This window comes from Malania oleifera, chromosome 2 (assembly GCF_029873635.1).
Source record: "Malania oleifera isolate guangnan ecotype guangnan chromosome 2, ASM2987363v1, whole genome shotgun sequence".
Classification (NCBI taxonomy): Eukaryota; Viridiplantae; Streptophyta; class Magnoliopsida; order Santalales; family Ximeniaceae; genus Malania; species Malania oleifera.
In genome coordinates, this window is record NC_080418.1 from 96,025,215 (window position 1) to 96,050,455 (window position 25,241).

The following is a 25,241-nucleotide window of genomic DNA, read 5'->3' on the forward strand; positions in this document are numbered from 1 at the left end:
GTCTTCGGTCAACGAACTGAACCTACACTCACGCACCCAAACTTCAAAAATCAACTTTTTCTATTGTGTCTGTTTAGGCGACCGAACCATGGGCCAGGCGCCCGAAACTCTCAGGTTGTTCAATTTTTTACCGTAATTAAAAGGGGTAAAATAGGGTTAATTTTCTTAAATGGTTTAAAAACAAATTTAATAATATGCTACGTATCCCCAACAGTTATAATTTTAACCTATTCTATATATAGGGGTTCATTTGCTTGGATTAGCATGTGATTAGCAAATAGATTAAGCAAAAATCTTCTGAAATTTCCTAAGCCCTATTTCCATATACAAACCCCATACACTCATATACTACCATTCTTTTAAGAAATCAAAGTTTTGTGAGTGTTTATTCATTGCTCTATTGTGCTAAGAACCCTCATTTGTGTATCGCATATTTGATTTTTGATTGAGGGTTAAACAAAGATTTTTCCCTTTGATTTCATCTAATAAATCTTTGGTTGGGAAAAATCTTATAACTAAGTGAGTGTTTGCATTATTATTGCAAGACTCATTGAGCTTGTATTTTTGTGTGTGTAAAAGTATTTTTACAAGCTCATATTTGAATATCTCTTTGTGCTTTGATATTGAGAAAATATTTTTGAGATATTCTGATTATTCTTGGTATAAATCTTTGAAACCCTAAACTGTGATTGAGATTTTCATCTTTACATAGTTTCAAATATTAGCTTGTTGATACACTCTTATACGTGAATTAAGATAGTCATTACTTTGAGTGTTGATTACAGATATTTGCACTGAGCTTATAGTTCCTATCTGTTTGAAGTACATTGATTAGTGCTTGTGCGTAGTGGTACATATCTGCTTGTGTAAGAAGCATTTGTTCGTAAATTTTTTTTTTTATCTTTTGTATTCTAGGTCTGGGCCTGAAGAGGGAAACTTACCTTGGTAAAAGTCCTGGATTGGCTTTGACCCAATTAGGAAAGTTAGGTGTAGCATCCTGGTAATGTGTAGTTGTAGGTTGAGGTCAGCCCCGTTAATTGACCTGGTTGTAAACGGTGCCGCTCCACCCTTTAAGTGAGCCGTAGTGGAAACTTTCTGACTTGTGAGTTCGAGGCAAGAGCATAAGTAGTATTGGCCGAACCCCAATAACATATCGTGCGTATACTTTATATTTCTAGTACTTTATATTCCTGCACATGTATATTATATTCGATATATTGTGAATGCTGTGCATGATTTAATTTTCTCATATTATCTGCACAATTGGTATATGCTTAGAAAGACCCTAAGTTGTGAAATACTGTTGTTGGATTAGTTAAACTTAGGAAAAATTTTTAAATACCCAATTCACCCCCTTCTTGGAAATATACCAAAGTCAACAATTGTCTTGTTATCTTCCTCGAATTTCACATCAACCCGCATTAAATCACTTATAATTTGATTGAATGCATTGATATGTTGGTTCAAATCCGAACCTTCCACCATCTTAAGCCAATACAACTTTTACTTAAGAAATAATTTATTAGTAAGAGACTTAGACATATACCGACTTTCAAGTTTATGCCAAACAGCCACGGTAAATCCTCGTCCATGACATGATACAACACATCATTGGCCAAACAAAGTCTGATAGTCACCACAACCTTTACTTCCAATTCCTTCCAATTTGTTTCATCTATGTCATTCGATTGAACTCCATATAAAGTTTTCACCATGCCTTACTGCACTAACAGATCCTTAACACTTCTCTACCATAAACTGAAGTTTTCCATTCCATTGAATTTAATGACATCAAACTTTGCAAAAGAAGTTCCAGAAGCCATTACAACAATGCTTTGATACCAATTTGTTGTGAAAAATGAATGCACAACAAAATAAACTGATCTTACAACGCAACACTCAATGGTGGTAAATATAAAAGAATAATCACGCAGATTATAATGAAAGCAATACCAAAGACACATAGACACATAAAATTACGTGGTTTGGCAATGCGTACATCCATGGGAGCAATCGACAATGTCATTTTCATTATCTTATGTCCAAAGACACTTTGTTACATAGTACAACATATATTTATAAGTTTCCCAGAGGCTGTCCCTCCAAAACCCAACCAACTTAACGTTCCAATTCAAAATTTTAAAAATCAACGTTGTTAATCGGGCCAAACCGTCAACGGTTTGCAGAGATATCGTCGACGATTATATACCAATAGCAAACAATCGCAATAACTGGTTCAGAACCATCGACAGTTCACTGTACCTACGCCAAGTAGACTAGAATTTCATTTTCCACCATATTTTTTTTTCGTACATGCATACCGGAGCCATATATCACAACAAATATAAAAATAATAAAAACGTAAAAGCTCCAAATGCACTTTGAAATTCAAACCCGTAATCCCTCCATCCCTGCGGTAACACGGTCATAGTGTACAAAATAAAATGCCGGCGTATTATTAAAAATATTCAATCGCCGGTCAGCCCTTGATTCTTCTTTAGCGCTAGCTTAATTGTTAAAGGCCCAAAACATAGAGGAAAGATGATCAGTGATAGGGAAGAAGCAACGTCCGAGGATTCTTCATCTCCGCAAATACTGGAGCAGCAGTGGATCGAGTATGTAACACATCGTAATGATAATTTTAGCTTCTACAATCTCAAATTTTGTGTTAACTTTTCGTTTTTTAATCTTTGCAAAGGGGTTTCACTGTTTCAGGGTTCAAGATTCACTGCGAAGAAGGTTGGTTGCGGAAGACGATTTCGCATGGCGATTACCCACAGCCTTGTCCCCGGCCATGGCGGCTCCAGTCAAAGCTGGAGAAGAGTATTTGAAGTATGTGGGTGGCGTTGATGTGAGCTATTCCAAGGATGATCCGTCCGTCGCTTGTGCTGCCCTTGTTGTTTTGGATCTTCAAACTCTGGAGGTTGTCTATGTTGATTACTCTGTTTCCGATCTCCGAGTCCCATACGTACCTGGCTTCCTGGCTTTCAGAGAGGTTCTTCACATTCCCCTCCACCTCTCTCTCTCTTTCTCTGGGCATGACCTTATCTTCCTTTGGAATATTTATGACTTGGATACCTGCTTATCCGCCTTGGAAATTTTAGAATAATGGTGTATGTGTCCTTTTGAGTACCTCCATAAGGGGAAACAAGGTTACATGGGTTAGCCTTTCTGAGGTTTCAGCATCATCATTGGGCACCTGTTGCCTTTTATTTTGATTACGCTATTTTTTTTTTTTTTTTGAATTTTGTGAGGTGTGACAGAACTTGAGATTGAGCACTATTCCACTGTGCTTTGTGTGAGACTAGAAAATAGAAAGCCAATGTAGTGGATGGCAAAACTAGAGAAAATTGCAACTTAAAATCACACCTTACCATGAAATTCAAGTAATGCTGTTTCAAGAACACAATTTGGTGCACTTGATTATGGTGATTTGGCGCGCGCGCGCACACACACACACACACACACACACACAGAGGGAGAGAGAAAAAAATAAAGAGAGAGAGACATATAGTTGCTAGGTAAACTGTGAAAGACACTTTCAAATTCCATGGGTTGCTTTGTTCAAAGGTCCTCTTAACTGTCAGTTCTACTGACCAACTGTTGCAAGTGCTAAGATATATGTTACATTAGTGTTAAGAGATATTCCATCTAATGTATTTTGTTGTTTCTTAACTGCAGGCTCCAATTCTTCTAGAGCTTTTGGAGAAAATGAAGAGTGATGCTCATCCTTATTACCCGCAGGTGACTTTTGTTTTCCATACAATTTTTTTTGTTGCTTCTACAATTTGAATTTGATCCCTACATTTTTATTAGCTTATTAACAAATTAAGATTAGCTCTACTTGATTTTATTTGACAATAATTTTACTTAATGCAGTGTTAATTGTTAATCTTGAGTTGCCTTGAAATTAGTTATATATAACTATCTAAACTATATTTTCTTCGGTTTTTCCACAATTTAAGTGCTTTATTTTCCCTTTAAATTCCTTACTATGATTTTCTATAAATGCCCACAGTTGTTAATGGTTGATGGCAATGGGTTACTTCATCCTCGAGGCAAGTGTTTTAGCATTGGATCTCCTCATACACTCCTAGTGTGCTTTAGATAATACAAACATGACTCTCTCTCTCTCTCTCTGACACGCACAAAAAATACACTCACACTCACACTTATGCCCACACGCACAAAAAAAGTGATGATTAGCAGCAATTTCAAGTCCATTTTCTTTTTGTTTTTGCCAATTATTGGAACATATAATCCATTGAGTGGTGAGTGGAGCTCCCTCTTTGAGTATCTCCTTTGTGGTTGTAAGCTTCTTCCTTGTTACCCTTGAGATTGTTGACTTGTAATTGTTGTTTTTGTTTTGTGGGTTGATTAAAGGGGCTATGCAAGAAATATGTGATATGGGATATGTATTTTTTCTCTGTAGTTTATATTTTTAATTTCTTTAAATTTGCTGTCATTTTCTGCCAATTTTTCCATTCCATCTAAAATCCTTTCAGCAGCCAATCCAAGGAAAATGGGCCCAATCAAATCCATATTGATATTGGGTTGGAAATTGTCTATTAGGCTTACTGGTTTTTATAACTTGGATCTGGCCTATGTCAACCAGTAACCCGACCCAATCTGCTGGAGTAGCCGTCTTATTAATATATCATTAAGGCAGTAATGCCCATACAAATTGCAGTGCTATTACGTATTCAATAATGTCTCGCATAAGGACTATTTAGGATTTAAATTGGATATATATTTTGATCATTGTGCGGGCTTTAACTGGTTTACTGCTATTAGATCATTGTTATTAAACTACATTTATTCTGCTGAAGAAATCTCTGAATCATAAAGTTACTTCTGCAGGGTTTGGTTTGGCTTGTCATCTGGGGGTTCTGGCCAATCTTCCTACAATTGGGATTGGAAAGAATGTGAGTTTTGACTCATTAGCTCTAAGTAATAGCTTCTTTATTTTTTTTAGCATTTTAGCTACTATCATGATGGATCTCTCTCTAATAGTGAAAGATCAATTGTGTTTTAAGTTTAGTTTTAGTTTTTTTTTTTTTTAACCTTATTCTCTTGCACTTATTTTATCAAGAAGTCAGCACTTAGATGGATCCATTTCATTGAAATTATGACAAAGTTTTGACTTTGATACGTCAGTTGCATCATGTGGATGGTCTTACCAAATATGGAGTGAGACAACTGCTTGAAGCCAAAGAAAGCTGTAGTGAAGATATTGTTATTTTAACTGGAAACACTGGGCAGACATTTGGAGCAGTAAGAATTCTAGTCTATCTTCTTCTCTTTGAAGCAGTATTTTAAGAACTCATTGAAATATGTTCATTTTGTTTCCATTATGCTGTCAAGAGTGAGAAAAAGCCTTAGGAGTTATTGCCATTTTATCAGGAGCATTCAATCAAATTACTTTGTTAATTTTGTTAGAAAATTTCTTAGTGTGATCCATTATTTGGGTTTTACAGAGTTACTCATTGTGTTTGAGGAGAAAGGCTGTATATAAAGATTTTCTTAGATCCTTTAGGCCGCTGGCTCCCAATTTGATGAAGGCACAAGGTTAAGAACAATTGCAAGAAATTAGAAGGAAAAAAAAAAATCAATCACATGGTAGAAGAATTTTTGTGGTTCAGCACTGAGAATCTAATGCCCAAGGGCAGTCATTTCATAATCTAGGCAGAGAGAAGTATAACTAGAGAGCCTAAGCACACTTCTCCACAATTAGTGAAAACCTAGTAATCCTTTTTAAAATAAAAGAAATGTGGGATGAATAACCCAAGTGAACCCTTATGAGAGTCTCTAGCCTTTTGGCTTGAACTTCTCCTTGGCTATGCACCAACTTCTCCTCAATTAAAAAAGTTCCACTAACAAGCTGGTCCATCACCCATTAATGACCAAGCTGCCCCATCACCTATTAAGGACACATGTAACTTTTTGTCAAACTTGGTCTTGGAAACTTACCTGGACATGCTTCATTATCTACTATATAGCCAATTAAATTTGGCTTGAGAAAGCTACTCCCTCTACCAAATTATTATGACTTAAAATTGGTGGTGTTAGCCCCCTCCCGGGGCCCAAGAAAAGAAAAAGGATAGAGACTTTGCTCGATGTACAATTCATCCCTTAACCCTCACACATTATGATAATTGGGCAAAAAAAAAAAAAAAAAACTTACAGTTGGGATCCCCCCCCCCCCCCCCCCCCAAAAGTTGTGGAAAAAAAAAAATAATAAAACAACTTCATATTTTATATATTGTTGCAATTTGGAAAAAGTTCATTGTTGGTTCCCTAAGACCCCATTTGAATCAAGGATTTTGTTTTGGAAAACAAAAGGAAAGGAAAATAAGTAGGAAATGCATTTTCCATTGTATTTCCTCTCTACATCAAATAGTACTAAAAATGAAAATTTATTTTAGTATGATTAAAAATCAAATGTTATTCATGTGTAAATCAAAATTTTATTCATTGATTTGTAAATATTTTATTTTATTTTTTACTTTTCTCGATAACCAAACATGAAAAAGTTGGATTCCTACCTATTTTCCTTCTCTTTTCCTTGTATTTTCTAGGTTTCAAACTTACCCTAAGTGTCCTCAAATTCTTGAATGATTAGTTATCTTGCAGTTTGGCTCCACCACTCTTAAATTTCTAATTACACCCTGGGCAAAATCTTGGTTTTGTTCTTGACTCTTGATAAATTTTGTTTGATACATTTTCTGATTTGAATGCAGTGGGGAGAATGAATTGCCAACTTCAAACATGTCAATTATTTGAAGTATGGTCTTATTAATTATATCATTCTATTATAATATTACTAATAAATTGGACAGGTATGGTAGGTACTTTTGATGACCAAGATGTGTGAAGGTGGGCTTTGTGTTTGTGTGTCTTCTTTAGTCTCAATGTGCTTCATTTAAGAGCTTTTTGCCATGACATCAATAATTTAATGTATCGGTTTTGGCTTGGTTTTATTTGATTGAATGAAATATGGTCCTAATTACCGAGAGAATAAATATGTCAGAAATATGGGTCAATCTTGTGTGAAATGCTATGTGTCAGAAATAATGCTTGTCAGGAAAATTTAAAGTACATAGAGGTCTTGAAATGAATAAGAGATGCTGTTAACACATTGATAATGGCTTGTAATGCTACTAAAGCACTGGTGATGCCAATTGTTGAAAATTAAACTTGATTGAATCTGGAGATGGCCGGCAGCCCACCGCAGTTGAATTTTCTGGAGTCGGCAGGCAACCTATTCCACTTAACAGCCGCACCTGTTGATCACCAACCTCACCTACCAGTTGCATTTGTTGATTTTTCATTTTGTATCTGCTATAAATAGAAGTGTGTGTGTGCAATGTAATGTGGAGTGTTGAGAGTATAAAGCCAGTGAGCGTGAGAGAAAGTTTTAATTTGAAGTTCTCTTTATCCATTTTGAGATTGAAATATATTGTTATTGTGTATTGATTCTCACTGAGTTTCAGTCACAACTAGTGACTGAGTGATCCTCTCCACCCATCAGTGGTATCAGAGCGTCTAGGTACGCTGGAATTCGCCAAACAGAGGCGAACAGAGGAAAAATTCATTTTTCTTCCTAGTTTTGAAGTTGCTCAAAATCCAAAAATTGAGCCTACCATTGTGAAATTTGACTCGAGACGATTCCAACGGTGGAAACCACATCTCAAACGGACTTTGGGAAGATTCGCACGCACTCACACGCACCTAAGACGGTTTCAGCGCTTCTCCCATGTGCCGATGAAGACTCTAGTCGCTTGCGACATGGGTCCACGCGCTCCGCACGCGTCTTCCTCGCCCGCTTGGCGAGATCCGACCCGGCCATCAACCCACAACCCGGCTCCGCGACCCGCAACTCGGATCTGTACCTGAGACCGATCCGCTTCCGACTTCCCAGCCGCCAACACGCGGCACGCACAGATAGTGCCACGTGGACTGACGGTAAGCACTAACGCCGTTTAAACGGCTGTTAAGTTAAACCATCCCAGTTTTAAATCACCAGAACTTCGTATAGACGGTTCAGTGATTTTTGGACTGATTCTTTGCAACCCAAAACTGGTTCCTAAGGTTTGTTGACCTTTTGAACGCATTGGTGGCATCCGATTTACCAAAATCAGCCCCCATCTCTTTATTTTTATAAATTAAATTAAATGACGAACGGTGCTGCCCAAGCGGTCATTCCAAAATTGATTCGGGAGAATTATGACAACTGGTCGATTCAAATGAGAGCCTTTCTAGGTGTTCAGGATGTCATAGACATCGTTGAAGATGGGTACAGAGAAAGCCAATCAAAAGAAATTGAAGTAGTTATGTCCGATGCTTAAAGAACAATACTGCGAGTCGATCGAAAGAAGGATTGCAAGGTGAAGTCCATAATCTACCAAAGCCTTGATGAGGCCACGTTCGAAATCATCGCCTCCGCCAAGACATCCAAAGAAGTTTGGGACTCTCTCCATCGAACATAGAAAGGGGTAGATAAAGTGAAGAAAGATTCGTCTTCAAACATTGCGAGGTGAGTTCGAATCTCTAAAAATGAAATCTATTGAATCTATTGCTGACTACTATACACGAGTTATGGTAGTATCAAATCAATTGAGAAGAAATGGAGAGACTCTCAATGACGAGAGAATTTGTGAGAAAATTTTGCGATCTATAGATCCAAAATATGATTATATAGCTGTGACTGGAAGAAATAAAAGATTTGGCAACAATGTCTGTAGAAGAACTTGTGGGCTCACTCCAAGCCCATGAGCAGAAAGTCAACAGAAGGAGTGATGATAAAGCATTGGAGCAAGCCCTCAAAACGAAGTTGTCCCTCATTGCAGATAGATACGACAAAGGGGGGACGTCACAACAAGGAAGAGGACGAGGCCGAGGATCTCGTGGAAGAAATTCTGGAAACTTTGACTCCAGAGGAGGTAGCAGAGGCGAAAGAGATTCCACTAGAGTAGGACGAAATCAACAGAACTATGTCCCACGAGGCAGAGGACAAGGAAGAAGAGAAGGATGCAATAACCGCTCGAATGTAGACAAAAGAAACATTCAATGCTACAATTGTCAGAAGTACGGATACTATAGCAATGAGTGTTGGGAGCGACAACAAGAAAAGGTTAGCGATGAGGCTAACCTTGCCGAAACTGAACACGCAGATGGAGAATCGTTGATGCTGATGGCACACAATTCAACTCCCCAGGACCAAAGCGTTTGGTACCTTGATTCTGGAGCCAGCAACCATATGACTGGCAGAAAGAACTTATTCTTTGAACTTGATGAGAAAGTTCAGGGGGAGATCTCTTTTGGCGATAATTCTAAAATTCCAGTCCGAGGGAGAGGAGATGTTTTGATCAAACAGAAGTCTGGAGATCATGCTTACATCTCCAACGTCTACTATGTGCCAGCCATGAAGACTAATGTACTTAGTCTCGGATAGCTCGTGGAGAGAGGCTATCGAATTAGCTTCAGTAATAAACAGATGGTGATTACAGACGCTCGAGGAAAGCTTGTTACTTGAGTTCAAATGGCAAAGAATCGAATGTTTCCGCTAGCCATCCAACATGATATGCCAAGGTGTTTGAGCACTATCATCAAAGACAAAAACTGGCTATGACATCTAAGGTATGGGCATCTAAATTTTGAAAGTTTAAAAAAATTGGGAAGCAAGTAGATGGTGAAAGGCGTACCCAATATCCATCATCCAAATGTGATATGTGAAAGTTGTATTCTGAACAAACAACACAGAAACAGCTTTGGAAAACAAGCCGACTGGAGATCTACCATGCCGCTCTAGCTAAAACACACAGACGTGTGTGGTCCACTAAGACCATTTTCAAATGGACAAGATCGATACTTCCTAACCTTCATCGATGACTAAAGTAGGAAGACTTGGGTCTATTTCCTGAAAAGGAGGTCAGAGGTGTTCGATAAGTTCAAAGAGTTCAAAGCTCTTGTGGAGAAATAGAGTAGCTATCGCATCAAGTCACTCCGGTCAGTCCAAGGAGGAGAATACAGAGACGAAACTTTCCTGGAATTCCTTAGGCAACAAGGGATTCAAACACAGTTCACACCGACCTACACTCCCCAGTTGAATGGTGTAGCTGAAAGGAAGAACTGCACAATCCTTAACATGACCAGAAGCATGTTAAAGGATAAGAATGTGCCTAAGAGTTTTTGGGCAGAAGCAATGTTATGTGCAGTCAATTTGCTCAATCGGTGTCCTACAAAGAGTCTTGATACAAAGACACCACATGAAGCCTGGAGTACTCACAAGCCCAGTGTGAGTCATCGTAGGGTGTTTGGCTCCATAGCCTATGCCAAGATCTCAGAAGCAAGAAGGACAAAGTTGGATGATAAAGGAGAGAAGTGTATCCTTGTTGGATACGGTGATAGCACCATGGGATATCGACTCTATAATCCCATCAACAAGAAAGTATTTCACAATCGGGATGTCATTTTTGAAGAAAATGAATCCTGGAAATGGGACCAGGCTGAATGTTCCAAAGATGTGGAATTGACACTTGAAGGAGAAGAACCTACACAGAGAAGAGAAGTGGCTATCGAGCCACAAGTTCCCGAGCTGCAGACACCTCCACATGGTTCATCACAGAGGAATGAAGCTCCATCACCAATAGAGCGTGAAATCTCATACATGAGACTTAGAGGAGCTCGAAATCCAGCCGACCTGTATGAAACTACAGAACCAATAGAAGAGTATGTTACTCTATATTGTCTGTTGTTGACTAGCGACTCAGTTAGCTTTGAGGAAGCTAACGATGAAGACAAATGGAGAAAAACGATGGATGAGGAGATTCAATCCATCGAGAAGAACAAGACTTGGGAGTTGACAAATCCCCCGAAGGGCTGCAAAACCATTGGTGTGAAATGGGTCTACAAGACCAAGAAGAATGCACAAGGAAAAGTTCAGAGATACAAAGCAAGACTTGTCGCCAAAGGCTACAAGCAAAAAGAAGGGGTTGATTATGGAGAAATCTTTGTCCCGGTTGCCAGACTTGAAACCATCAGATTACTAATTTCACTTTCAGCACAAAATGGATGGAAGATTTACCAACTGGACGTGAAATCAGCATTTTTGAACGGTTTTCTGGAAGAAGAGATTTATATCGATCAACCACCTGGATATGTGAAGAAGGGTAAAGAAGATAGAAGTTGAAGAAAACACTCTATGGCTTGAAGTGGGCACCTCGTGCGTGGAACATGAGGATTGATGACTACTTCCAAAAGAATGGATTTGAGAAGTGTCCCTACGAGCATGCGCTATATATAAAGATGGAGACAGATGGAAGCATGCTGATAGCCTGCGTATATGTTGATGATTTGATCTTCACCGGTAACAATCCAGAGATGTTTGCCGCTTTCAAGAGGAGCATGGTCAAAGAATTCGAAATGACAGATATTGGCCAGATGGCTCACTTCCTTGGCATAGAAGTCGTGCAAAGCGAGAAGGGAATCTTCATCTCCCAGAGCCACTATGCAAAAGAAGTACTGAAGAAGTTTGGGATGGACAAATGCAATCCTGTGACAACTCTGGTTGAAACGGGATTGGAGTTGAGAAAAAATGAGCAAGGAGATGTTGACCCCACTTATTTCAAGAGTTTGGTTGGAAGCTTGAGGTATTTAACGTGCACCAGACCAGATATACTATATGGAGTTGGACTTGTCAGCAGGTACATGGAGACTCCTGACCAGTCTCACCTGAATGCAGCGAAAAGGATACTTCGATATGTCAAGGGTACCATCACCGATGGTATGTTCTATTTATCAAGAGGTGATTGCAAACTTATCGGCTATTTAGATAGCGATTGGGGAAGAGATCTTGATGAAAGAAAAAGCACGACGGGATTCACAGTTTTCATGGGAGATATAACGTTTAAATGGTCTTCGAAGAAGCAACCCATCGTAATGTTGTCATCATGTGAAGTTGAGTATGTTGCTGCAGGCTCAGCTGTTTGCCATGGTATATGGATTAGGAATGTACTGAAGTATCTGTGATTTCTTCAAGATAACCCCACAAAAGTCTACATTGACAACCGATCAGCGATTGCACTTGCGAAAAATCCAGTTTACGATGAAAGAAGCAAACATATTGATACTTGGTATCATTTTATTAGAGAGCATGTGAAGAATAAAGAAGTGGAGTTGATATCTTGCAGAACGTATGATTAGATGGCTGACATTTTCACGAAACCGCTTAGGCATGATATTTTTGCAAGACTGAAGACAATGCTCGGACTGACAAAGTTAGGAGAGTCAAGTTTAAGGGGAGATGTTGAAAACTAAACTTGACTGAATCTAGAGATGGCCGGCAGCCCACCACAGTTGAATTTTCTGGAGTCGGCAAGCAACCTACTCCACCTAACAGCCGCATCCGTTGATCACCAACCTCACCTACCAACTGCATTTGTTGATTTTTGGTTTTGTATCTTTTATAAATAGAAGTGTGTGTGTGCAATGTAATGTGGAGTGTTAAGAGTGTAAAGCCAATGAGCGTGAGAGAATGTTTTAATTTGAAGTTCTCTGTATCCATTTTGAGATTGAAATATATTGTTATTGTGTATTGATTCTCACTGAGTTTCAGTCACAACCAGTGACTGAGTGATCCTCTCCACTCATCAATTGAGAAGTTGTAGACTCATTTCTATTTGATGGGATTGTAGAGTCGATATCCCATGGCGCTGTCACCGTATCCAACAAAGATATACTTCTCTCCTTTATCTTTCAACTTTGTTTTTCTTGCTTCTGGGATCTTGGCGTAGGCTATGGAGCCAAACACCCTAAGATGACTCGCACTGGGCTTGTGAGTACTCCAGGCTTCATGTGGTGTCTTTGTATCAAGACTCTTTGTAGGACACCGATTTAGCAGATAGACTGCACATGATACTGCTTCTGCCCAAAAACTCTTGGGCACATTCTTATCCTTTAACATGCTTCTAGCCATGTTAAGGATTGTGCGGTTCTTCCTTTCGGCTACATCATTCAATTGGGGAGTGTAGGTCGGTGTGAACTGTGTTTGAATCCCTTGATGCCTAGGAAAGCTTCGTCTCTGTATTCTCCTCCTTGGTCTGACTGGAGTGACTTGATGCGGTAACCACTCTATTTCTCCACAAGAGCTTTGAACTCTTTGAACTTGTCGAACACCTCTGACTTCCTTTTCAGGAAGTAGACTCAGGTCTTCCTGTTGTAGTCATCGATGAAGGTTAGGAAGTATCGATTCTGTCCATTCGAAAATGGTCTTAGTGGACCACACATGTCTGTGTGTATTAGCTGGAGTGGCATGGTAGATCTCTAGTCAGCTTGTTTTTCAAAGCTGTTTCTATGTTGCTTGCTCAGAATACAACTTTCACATATTACATTTGGATGGTGGATATTGGGTAAACCTTTCAGTCACTGGTTGTGACTGAAACTCAGTGAGAATCAATACACAATAGCAATATATTTCAATCTCAAAATAGATACAAAAAACTTCAAATTAAAACTTTCTCTCACGCTCACTGGCTTTACACTCTCAACACATCACACTACATTGCACACACACACTTCTATTTATAGCAGATACTAAACCAAAAAAATCAACAAATGCAGCTGGTAGGTGAGGTTGGTGATCAACGGATGCGGCTGTTAGGTGGAGTAGGTTGCTTGCCGACTCCAGAAAATTCAACTGCGGTGCCGGCCATCTCCAGATTCAGTCAAGTTTAGTTTTTCAACATCCCCCCTTAAACTTGACTCTCTTAACTTTGTCATTCTGAGCATTGTCTTCAGTCTTGCAAAAATATCATGCCTGAGTGGTTTTGTGAAAATGTTAGCAATCTGATCATACGTTCTGCAAAATATCAACTCTACGTCTTTATTCTTGACATGTTCCCTGATAAAATGATACCTTGTATCAATATGTTTGCTTCTTTCATGGTAAACAAGATTTTTTGCAAGTGCAATCGTTGATTGGTTGTCAATGTAAACTTCTGTGGGATTATTTTGAAGAAATCCCAAATACTTCAATACATTCCTAATTCATATACCATGACAAACATCTGAGCTGGCAGCAACATACTTAGCTTCACATGATGATAGCGTTACGATGGGTTGCTTCTTCGAAGACCATGTAAACGCTGTATCTCCCATGAAAAATGTGAATCTTGTCGTGCTTTTTCTTTCATCAAGATCCCTTCCCCAATTGCTATCTGATTAGCTGATAAGTCTGCAATCACCTCTTGATGAATAAAACATACCATCGGTGATGGTACCCTTGACATATTGGAGTATCCTTTTTGCTGCATTCAAGTGGGACTGGTCAGGAGTCTCCATGTACCTGCTGACAAGTCCAACTCCATAGAGTATGTCTGGGTTGGTGCATGTCAAATATCTCAAACTTCCAACCAAACTCTTGAAGTATGTGGAGTCAATATTTCCTTGCTCATTTTTTCTCAACGCCAATCCCGTTTCAACCGGAGTTGTCACAGGGTTGCATTTTTCCATCCCAAATTTCTTTAGTACTTTTTTTGCATAGTGGCTTTGGGAGATAAAGATTCCCTTCTCGCTTTGCACGACTTCTATGCCAAGGAAGTGAGCCATCTGGCCAATATCCGTCATTTCGAATTCTTTGACCATGCTCCTCTTGAAAGCGGCAAACATCTCTGGATTGTTGCCGGTGAAGATCAGATCATCAACATATAGGCAGGCTATCAACATGCTTCCATCTGTCTCCATCTTTATGTATAGCGCATGCTCATAGGGACACTTCTCAAATTCATTCTTCTGGAAGTAGTCATCAATCCTCATGTTCCATGCACGAGTTGCCTGCTTCAAGCCATAGAGTGTTTTCTTCAACTTGTACACTCTATTTTCTTTGCCCTTCTTCACATATCCAGGTGGTTGGTCGATATAGATCTCTTCTTTTAGAAAACCGTTCAGAAATGCTGATTTCACGTCCAGCTGGTAAATCTTCCATCCATTTTGTGTTGATAGTGAAATTAGTAATCTGATGGTTTCAAGTCTGGCAACCGGGATAAAGATTTCTCCATAATCAATCCCTTCTTTCTGCTTGTAGCCTTTGGCGACAAGTCTTGCTTTGTATCTTTGAACTTCTGAGCCTTCTTCTTGGTCTTGTAGATCCATTTCACACCAATAGTTTTACGGCCCTTTGGAAGATTTGTCAATTCCCAACTCTTGTTCTTCTCGATGGATTGAATCTCCTCATCCATCGCTTTTCTCCATTTGTCTTTTTTGTTAGCCTCCTCAACGCTAACCGGGTCGCTGGTCAACAACAGACAATATAAAGTAATATACTCTTCCATTGGTTCTGTAGTTTCATTCAGGTCAGTTAGATTTCGAGCTCCTCTAGGTCTCATGTTTGAGATTTCACGCTCTATTGGTGATGGAGTTTCATTCCTCTGTGATGAACCATGTGGAGGTGTCTGCAACTCGGGAACTTGTGGCTCGATAGCCACTTCTCTTCTCTGTGTGGTTCTTCTCCTTCAAGTGTTAATTTTGCATCTTTGGAACATTCAGCCTGGTCCCATTTTTAGGATTCATTTTCTTCAAAGATGACATCCCGACTGTGAAATACTTTCTTGTTGATGGGATTGTAGAGTCGATATCTTATGGTGCTATCACCATATCCAACAAGGATACACTTCTCTCCTTTATCATCCAGCTTTGTCTTTCTTGCTTCTGGGATCTTGGCGTTAGCTATGAAGCCAAACACCCTAAGATGACTCACATTGGGCTTGTGAGTACTCCAGGCTTCATGTGGTGTCTTTGTATCAAGACTCTTCGTAGGACACCGATTTAGCAGATAGACTGCACATGACACTGCTTCTGCCCAAAAACTTTTGGGCACATTCTTATCCTTCAACATGCTTCTGGCCATGTTAAGGATTGTGCGGTTCTTCCTTTCAGCTACACCATTCAACTAGGGAGTGTAGGTCGGTGTGAACTGTGTTTGAATCCCTTGATGCCTAAGGAATCTCAGGAAAGTTTCGTCTCTGTATTCTCCTCCTTGGTTTGACCGGAGTGACTTGATGCGGTAGCCACTCTGTTTCTCCACAAGAGCTTTGAACTCTTTGAACTTATTGAACACCTCAGACTTCCTTTTCAGGAAGTAAACCCAGGGCTTCCTGCTGTAGTCATCGATGAAGGTTAGGAAATATCAATTCTGTCCATTCGAAAATGGTCTTAGTGGACCACACACGTTCGTGTGTATTAGCTGGAGCGGCATGGTTGATCTCCAGTCGGCTTGCTTTCCAAAGCTGTTTCTGTGTTGCTTGCTCATAATACAGCTTTCACATATCACATTTGGATGGTGGATATTGGGTAAGCCTTTCACCATTTTCTTGCTTCCCAATTGTTTCAAACTTTCAAAATTAAGATGTCCAAACCTTAGATGCCATAGCCAGTCTTTGTCTCTGATGATAGCGCCCAAACACCTTGGCGTATCATGTTGGATGGTAAGCAGAAATATTAGATTCTTTGCCATTTGTACTCGAGTAACAAGCTTTCCTCGAGCATCTATTATCACCATTTGCTTATCACGAAGGCTAATTTGATAGCCTCTCTCCACGAGCTGTCCGAGAGTAAGTATCTTACTTTTCATGGCTGGCACATAGTAGATGTTGGAGATGTAAGCATGATCTCCGGACTTCTATTTGATCAAAACATCTTCTCCTTCGGACTGGGATTTTAGAATTATCGCCAAAAGAGATCTCCCCCTGAACTTTCTCATCAAGTGCAAAGAATAGGTTCTTTGTGCCAGTCATATGGTTGCTAGCTCCAGAATCAAGGTACCAAACGCTTTGGTCGTGGAGAGTTGAATTGTGTGCCATCAGCATCAACGATTCTCTATCTGCATGTTCAGTTTCGGCAAGGTTAGCCTCCTCGCTAACCTTTTCTTGTTGTCGCCCCCAACACTCATTGTTATAGTGTCCGTACTTATGACATTTGTAGCATTGAATGTTTCTTGTCTACATTCGAGCGGTTATTGTATCCTCCTCTTCTTCCTTGTCCTCTGCCTCGTGGGACATAGTTCTGTTGATTTCGTCCTAGTCTAGTGGAATCTCTTTCGCCTCTGCTACCTCCTCTGGAGTCAAAGTTTCCAGAATTTCTTCCACGAGATCCTCGGCCTCGTCCTCTTCCTTGTTGTGACGTCCCCCCTTTGTCGTATCTATCTGCAATGAGGGACAACTTCGTTTTGAGGGCTTGCTCCAATGCTTTATCATCACTCCTTTTGTTGACTTTCAGCTCATGGGCTTGGAGTGAGCCCACAAGTTCTTCTACGGACATTGTTTCCAAATCTTTTGTTTCTTCTAGGGTCACAGCTATATAATCATATTTTGGATCTAGAGATCGCAAAATTTTCTCACAAATTCTCTCGTCATTGAGAGTCTCTCCATTTCTTCTCAATTGATTTGATACTACCATAACTCGTGTATAGTAGTCAGCAATAGATTCAATAGATTTCATTTTTAGAGATTCGAACTCACCTCGCAATGTTTGAAGACGAATCTTCTTCACTTTATCTGCCCCTTTGTGTGTTCGATGGAGAGAGTCCCAAACTTCTTTGGATGTCTTGGCGGAGGCGATGATTTCGAACGTGGCCTCATCAAGGCTTTGGTAGATTATGGACTTCGCCTTGCAATCCTTCTTTCGATCGACTCGCAGTATTGTTCTTTAAGCATCGGACATAACTACTTCGATTTCTTTTGATGGGCTTTCTCTGTACCCATCTTCAACGATGTCTATGACATCCTGAATACCTAGAAAGGCTCTCATTTGAATCGACCAGTTGTCATAATTCTCCCGGGTCAATTTAGGGATGACCGCTTGGGCAGCACTGTTCGCCATTTAATTTAATATATAAAAATAGAGAGATGGGGGCTGATTTTGGTAAATCTGATGCCACTATTGTGTTCAGAAGGTCGGCAAACCTTAGGAACCGGTTTTGGGTTGCAAAGAATCGGTCCAAAAATCATTGAACTGGTTATAGGAAGTTCTGGTGGTTTAAAACTGGGCTGGTTTAACTTAACGGCTGTTTAAACGGCGTTAGTGCTTACCGTGAGTCCACGTGGCATTATCTGTGTGTGCTGCGTGTTGGCGGCTGGGAAGTGGGTCGGTCTCGGGTATGGATCCGAGTTGCGGGTTGATGGCCGGGTCGGATCTCGCCAAGCAGGTGAGGAAGATGCGTGTGGAGCGCGTGGACCCGTGTTGCCGGCGGCCGGAGTCTTCGTCAGTGCGTGCGGCGCGTGGGAGAGGCGCTGAAATCGTCTTAGGCGCGTGTGAGCGCGTGCGAATCCTCCCGAAGTCCATTTGAGATGTGGTTTCCACCGTTGGAATCGTCTCGAGTCAAATTTCACAATGGTAGGCTCAATTTTGGATTTTGAGTAACTTCAAAACTGGGAAGAAAAATGAATTTCTCCTCTGTTCGCCTCTGTTTGGCGAATTCCGGCATACCTGGACGCTCTGATACCACTGATGGGTGGAGAGGATCACTCAGTCACTGGTTGTGACTGAAACTTAATGAGAATCAATACACAATAACAATACATTTCAATCTCAAAATGGATACAGAGAACTTCAAATTAAAACTTTCTCTCAAGCTCACTCGCTTTACACTCTCAACACTCCACATTACATTGCACACACGCACTTCTATTTATAGCAGATACAAAATCAAAAATCAACAATGCAGTTGGTAGGTGAGGTTGGTGATCAACGGATGCGGCTGTTAGGTGGAGTAGGTTGCCTGCCGACTCTAGAAAATTCAACTGCGGTGGGCTGCCGGCCATCTACAGATTCAGTCAAGTTTAGTTTTCAACATCCCCCCTTAAACTTGACTCTCCTAACTTTGTCATTCCGAGCATTGTCTTCAGTCTCGCAAAAATATCATGCTTGAGTGGTTTCGTGAAAATGTCAGCCATCTGATCATACGTTCTGCAAGATATCAACTCCACTTCTTTATTCTTCACATGCTATCTGATAAAATGATACCGAGTATCAATATGTTTGCTTCTTTCATGGTAAACTGGATTTTTTGCAAGTGCAATCGCTGATCGGTTGTCGATGTAGATTTCTGTGGGGTTATCTTGAAGAAATCTCAGATACTTCAGTACATTCCTAATCCATATACCATGACAAACAGCTGAGCCTGCAGCAACATACTTAACTTCACATGATGACAACGTTACGATGAGTTGCTTCTTCGAAGACCATGTAAACGCTGTATCTCCCATGAAAAATGTGAATCCTGTCGTGCTTTTTCTTTCATCAAGATCTCTTCCCCAATCGATATCTGGATAGCCGATAAGTTTGTAATCACCTCTTGATGAATAGAACATACCATCGGTGATGGTACCCTTGACAGCAATAGATTCAGTTCTGTTTCTTCACAAGTCCTTTGAACTCTTTGAACTTATCGAACACCTCTGACTTCCTTTTCAGGAAGTAGACCTAGGTTTTCCTGCTGTAGTCATCGATGAAAGTTAGGAAGTATCGATTCTGCCCATTTGAAAATGGTCTTAGTGGACCACACACGTCTGTGTGTATTAGCTGGAGCGGCATGGTAGATCTCCAGTCAGCTTATTTTCCAAAACTGTTTCTGTGTTGTTTGCTTAGAATACAACTTTCACATATCACATTTGGATGATGGATATTGGGTAAGCCTTTCACCATCTTCTTGCTTTCCAATTTTTTAAACTCTCAAAATTTAGATACCCATACCTTAGATGCATTAACCAGTCTTTGTCTTTGATGATAGTGCTCAAACACCTTGGCATATCATGTTGGATGGCGAGCGGAAACATTTGATTCTTTGCCATTTGAACTCGAGTAACAAGCTTTCCTTGAGTGTCTGTAATCACCATCTGTTTATTATTAAGGCTAATTCGATAGCCTCTTTCCACGAGCTGTCCGAGACTAAATATATTAGTCTTCATGGTTGACACATAGTAGACGTTGGAGAGGTAAGCATGATCTCTAGACTTCTGTTTGATCAAAACATCTCCTCTCCCTTGGACTGGGATTTTAGAATTGTCGCCAGAAGAGATCTCCCCTCGAACTTTCTCATCAAGTTCAAAGAATAAGTTCTTTCTGCTAGTCATATGGTTGCTGGCTCTAGAATCAAGGTACCAAATGCTTTGGTCCTGGGGAGTTGAATTGTGTGCCATTAGCATCAACGATTCTCCATCTGCATGTTCAGTTTCGACAAAGTTAGCCTCCTTGCTAACCTTTTCTTGTTGTTGCCCCTAACACTCATTGCTATAGTGTCCGTACTTATGACAGTTGTAGCATTGAATGTTTCTTTTGTCTACATTCGAGTGGTTATTGTATCATCCTCTTCTTCCTTGTCTTCTGCCTCGTGGGACATAGTTCTGTTGATTTCGTCCTCCTCTAGTGGGACCTCATCGATGAATGTTAGGAAGTATCGATTCTGTCCATTCGAAAATGGTCTTAGTGGACCACACATGTCTGTGTGTATTAGCTGGAGCGGCATGGTAGATCTCCAGTCAGCTTGTTTTTCAAAGCTGTTTCTATGTTGCTTGCTCAGAATACAACTTTCACATATTACATTTGGATGGTGGATATTGGGTAAGCCTTTCAGTCACTGGTTGTGACTGAAACTCAGTGAGAATCAATACACAATAACAATATATTTCAATCTCAAAATGGATACAAAAAACTTCAAATTAAAACTTTCTCTCACGCTCATTGGCTTTACACTTTCAACACACCACACTACATTGCACACACACTTTTATTTATAGCAGATACTAAACGAAAAAATCAACAAATGCAGCTGGTAGGTGAGGTTGGTGATCAACGGATGTGGCTGTTAGGTGGAGTAGGTTGCTTGCCGACTCCAGAAAATTCAACTGCGGTGGTTTGCCGGCCATCTCCACATTCAGTCAAGTTTAGTTTTTCAACATCCCCCCTTAAACTTGACTCTCCTAACTTTGTCATTCCGAGCATTGTCTTTAGTCTTGCAAAAATATCATGCCTGAGTGGTTTTGTGAAAATGTCAGCAATCCCAATTGGGGAAGAGATCTTTATCGACTCTACAATCCCATCAAAGTACACAGAGGTCTTGAAATGAATAAGAGATGCTGTTAACACATTGATAATGGCTTGTAATGCTACTAAAGCATTGGTGATGCCAATGTCAGGTAATATGGTGCATAAATCTTGTGCCAAATAAAGAACAATATAAATATGCTTAGAAGAAGAGAGGGGGGGGGGGTGTGTGGGAAGAAGCAGAAAGAAACAGTGTGCTGAAGTATTGCGTATCATTATTATATTTTGGATTTCTCAAACTTTTAATGAACTTAGTTCTTGCCATGTGCTTCAAAACTTCGGTAGGGGTACATTTTAAAGGCAAAGTGAAAAAAGATCCTTTTCAAGGGGAGTAATTTTCAAATTCTCAAATGCATGGTCCAGTGAAAAAATTAATTTCAAGGGGTGTAATCTTGAAGTGCTCAAATATACAATTTCAAAATAGCTTTATTTGCTGAGGATAGTTGAGCCCTTTCTCTTGTATATCTAATGAGTGTGCAGAAGTCTTCCTTAAACCAAGGAAGAATGTTGGAGGTGCCACCTCCCACAAAAAGAAATAAAAATTTAGAAAAAGGAGAGAAAGTGAACCATGATTTGAAGTTGTAAAGAATTGGAGAAAACACAGAAGAATTTAAAAGCATAGTTGCTGGCCTGCCTTGCTGCCCTCATAGGCTATTTTCTTGTACTTGTTCTCCTACCTCTTCCTGCTTTTCCTTTTTATCCCCTTCTTTTTCTTCAATTCAAGACTTTAAATCATGCTTGAAATCACAGATTTGTTACTTGATTAAAGAAATAAAGACTTGGTTGGTTAACATGAAGCTTGAACAACAAATCTAGATAGGTTTTGGCTATAAAGTAGGGTAAGGTTTTATACTCAACTAGATTTGTCTTGCAGAGTACACACCACAACCATAATGTTTGGTCATCTTCATGACGTTGTGAGTCGTTGAAAATTTTGGGTGAAATCTTGACTTCTCAAATTATGGTTTTTCACTTTTTTCGTACAGCTTAAATTGTAAAAGATATCTGGCTTCTATGTAACTATGCTGCTGTTCTTATTTATTTTGAGTTTTACAGTTTGCTTGAAGGCAATTTACTTGTGAAAAAATTTTACCCAGGCAATGCGATTAGCAGAGGGCTCACTGAAGCCCATATTTGTATCAATTGGTCATCGTATATCACTTTCTACAGCTATTACAGTTGTAAAAGTCGCTTGCAAGTATCGTGTGCCAGAGCCCATACGGCAGGTGAGAGCCGAAACTGTTTAGGTACTGTGAATAAACTTACATAGAGTTGAGATTCAATATGCACATTTGATGCTGTTGGGCTTTTGGTTGAAAGCCATTGCGAGTGCTTGCAAATTTTTATCTTGATTGTGTGATTTTGTTCATCTCATGTTTGACCTAGGTAGAGACTGATAAAAAAAAAAAAAAATGCCTTCCTATTCAAATGATAATAATAATTTAGAAACAACTGTTTTACACCTTTGTGGCTTTCACCAGAATGCATTGATGGAAATCCTGGCTGGAATCAGAAGGTTGATAGACAACTTCAGTATTCTCTCACTTTATGTGTAATCAAAATATATGACTATAAATTTAAGCTACAAGTCTTGGGTTTTGATATTAAATGAAAGATGATTCTATGGATAGATTGAGGGGTTCAAAATCTATGTTGACGAGTCACTTACAGTACAAGGAAATGTTATGATGTTATGGTGTCCTCTTGCAGCAACGGGACAAGTGACTTGTATGGCTGTGCTGCATATTTGTGGTTCTGGAGACATTACAAATGGCTACTGAGTAAGAAATCCCATTCAGTAGTTGGGAGTGGTTGAAGTCCTCTTATTTCAACCTTCTGCCTAATTTGCTCATGATTCCTGTGGATAAGCTTTGAACTTGTGATTATTATATAAAGCAGTTCAACAGTTTCTTTTTAAATAATGTATTTATTCCATAATTCCTGTTCCTGAAATTTTAATGCAACACACGAAGTCACTTACCATCATCTGCTTATGTTTTAAACAGTACTTTTTCACTATGTGATGCTCTGCTGCCGCATCTTCATGGTCTCTCTTATACTTCTGTCATGTTGCTCGATAAATGTTTTATTGTTTCAAATGCTATGATACTATCTCCTATCTGTATTTTCTTCAGGCTGATATAAGATCAAGAGATTGCCTCCAGAAGCATCTACGGCTTTGTTAACCCGTGTGTTCAATGCCACGCTCTCCCACGGACGCAGACAGAAGTATAAGAGGGCAGGAACATCTTGCAAACATGCTTTTGAAGTTGTATAAAAATGTGACTTGATGCACAAAGAATGTAGGTGTATATGTCATTGGTTTGCATTTTGTATAATAGAGAGCAGGGATATTAAAGGGAGATTGCTACAGTCAAGCACAATCAAATAAGTGTCCTTGTATCCTTCAGGCCCATGATGTTTCCATGATCATTACCTTGTGTTCAATTCCATGCCTAGAAAACAACACAATCTGGAGTGAGGTTCTTATTTGTTGTATGCTCCTGCTGCTGTATAAGAATAAAGTGTATAAGCCGTAAAGCTGCATTTCAGAGTGGATTTTGGACCTTAAATTTGGATTTGGATGGATTTGGATAAATTTCAATAGAATTTAATATTATATTTTTCTTCAAATCCAATACAAGGATTTGAGATTTGAATAAAACATGTTCATGAGAGAGATTGGTTGTTAATTAAGGAACTGAAGTTCCCAATATGGTATGCTCCTCCCTAAAATTGTTTTACAAACATGTGCAGGTATGAGAAGAGTGAATAGTATTGAGGACGTCTATGTTTACATTGCTCAACCATTTTGTTGGGAAGTGCCTCGACATGAGTGAAACATCTTGTTTAAGAATGTTAATAAAAGCAAATTATTTGTATTTGAGTGCATTATTATATTGAAAATATTCTAATATTATGAATTGTCTTAATCATTGGGGAAAATTCTTGATAAATATCGAACAATTTTAATGCAGAATGCATTTAATAAATCCATGTAAATCAAGAAAATAACTAGGTAACAGGAGCCACTATGGGGTGTATATGATGATCATGCATAAGATCAAAAGGTTTAGAAGCAAGTAGCTATTGTTAAAATGTAAAGCTAATTGACAATTGACAAGCATGATAATCTAAGTCATGTTACTTGTCTTTCCTTTACTAACAAATGAAACTAGAATTTTGAATTTATTCTTGGAGGCATGACGAGATTGTCAAATGCTAACCTAATGTCGGGTACAACAGATGGAATGTACTAGTAGTTCAATGAAACATGACAAATATATTACTTCTTAAAAGAATAACAAATATATAAAATTATTAAGATAAATTTCATTTCATTTCATTCTATTGTTGCATATTAAACAAATCTTAAGGAATAATATTTTAAGGAGGCTAACCATTGAAAAAAGAATATGATAGATGTAAGGATAATAATTCAAACAAAGTCATACCTCAATAATCCTTTTGATAATGGATCTTGTGCAACACTATTTAGTTAGAAAACAGAGGTACAGACAAAGATGCCAAAGTTCTCCAACAAAAAGTGAGTTCCATGAATAGTTTTGGTACAAAATTGATGCTAGAAGTGGATAAGTTCGAAGTTTGAACAAAGTCAACATGACTAATATGCATAAAAGAACCATCAACTATTTGCATAGGTGGAGCATTAAAATTAGGTGTTTTATTTGTTGAGGAAGATAAAGTAGAGTTCATGTGATTATAATACGGAGTATCTAACGTGACTAAAAAAGTTGAGGATTGTAATTTAGAATAAGATAAAACCTCATTAATAGCATTAACAACCTCTTGTTTAACTCTTGATAGGTTGAATATATTGATATTATCCTCAAAAATTGGATATTGCTAGACTATTTAGTAGTATTGGCTATAGGTGAGCGTTGAGGGGGATGCACAACCTAGTCACTCTTTTCTTGATTATTTTTTCACTTGTCATCCAACTTCTTTCAATTTAAACAATGTGACCCTTCTCCTTGCAATACTTGCTAAAAGCTTGGAATGAAGTGGTGGTAAGTGTAAGAGATGATGGTGTAGCTAAAATAGACTTCAAAGATATGTGGCATTTCTTCGAGTCCTCTCAGTTAGAAGTTGCACAACTACTATCTTACTAAAACTAGGTAATG

General features: G+C 39.1%; 1 protein-coding gene across 3 annotated transcripts; it reads left to right on the forward strand.

Annotated features, from left to right (window-relative positions):
• Positions 1-2,345: 2,345 nt before the first annotated feature.
• On the forward strand, positions 2,346-23,669 carry LOC131149627 (uncharacterized). 3 transcript variants are annotated; one of them, XM_058100246.1, is made up of 8 exons: positions 2,373-2,615; positions 2,716-2,995; positions 3,682-3,744; positions 4,019-4,058; positions 4,861-4,925; positions 5,158-5,274; positions 22,194-22,322; positions 23,232-23,669. In XM_058100246.1, exons 1-8 carry the CDS (start codon positions 2,542-2,544, stop codon positions 23,280-23,282), a joined length of 819 nt encoding a protein of 272 aa, XP_057956229.1. In that variant the 5' UTR covers positions 2,373-2,541; the 3' UTR covers positions 23,283-23,669. The 3 variants fall into 3 exon arrangements, with proteins under 3 accessions (XP_057956231.1, XP_057956229.1, XP_057956230.1); XM_058100247.1 differs by having other exon boundaries at positions 2,433-2,615; positions 22,194-22,343; positions 23,232-23,360; XM_058100248.1 differs by lacking the exon at positions 22,194-22,322 and having other exon boundaries at positions 2,346-2,615.
• Positions 23,670-25,241: the final 1,572 nt, after the last annotated feature.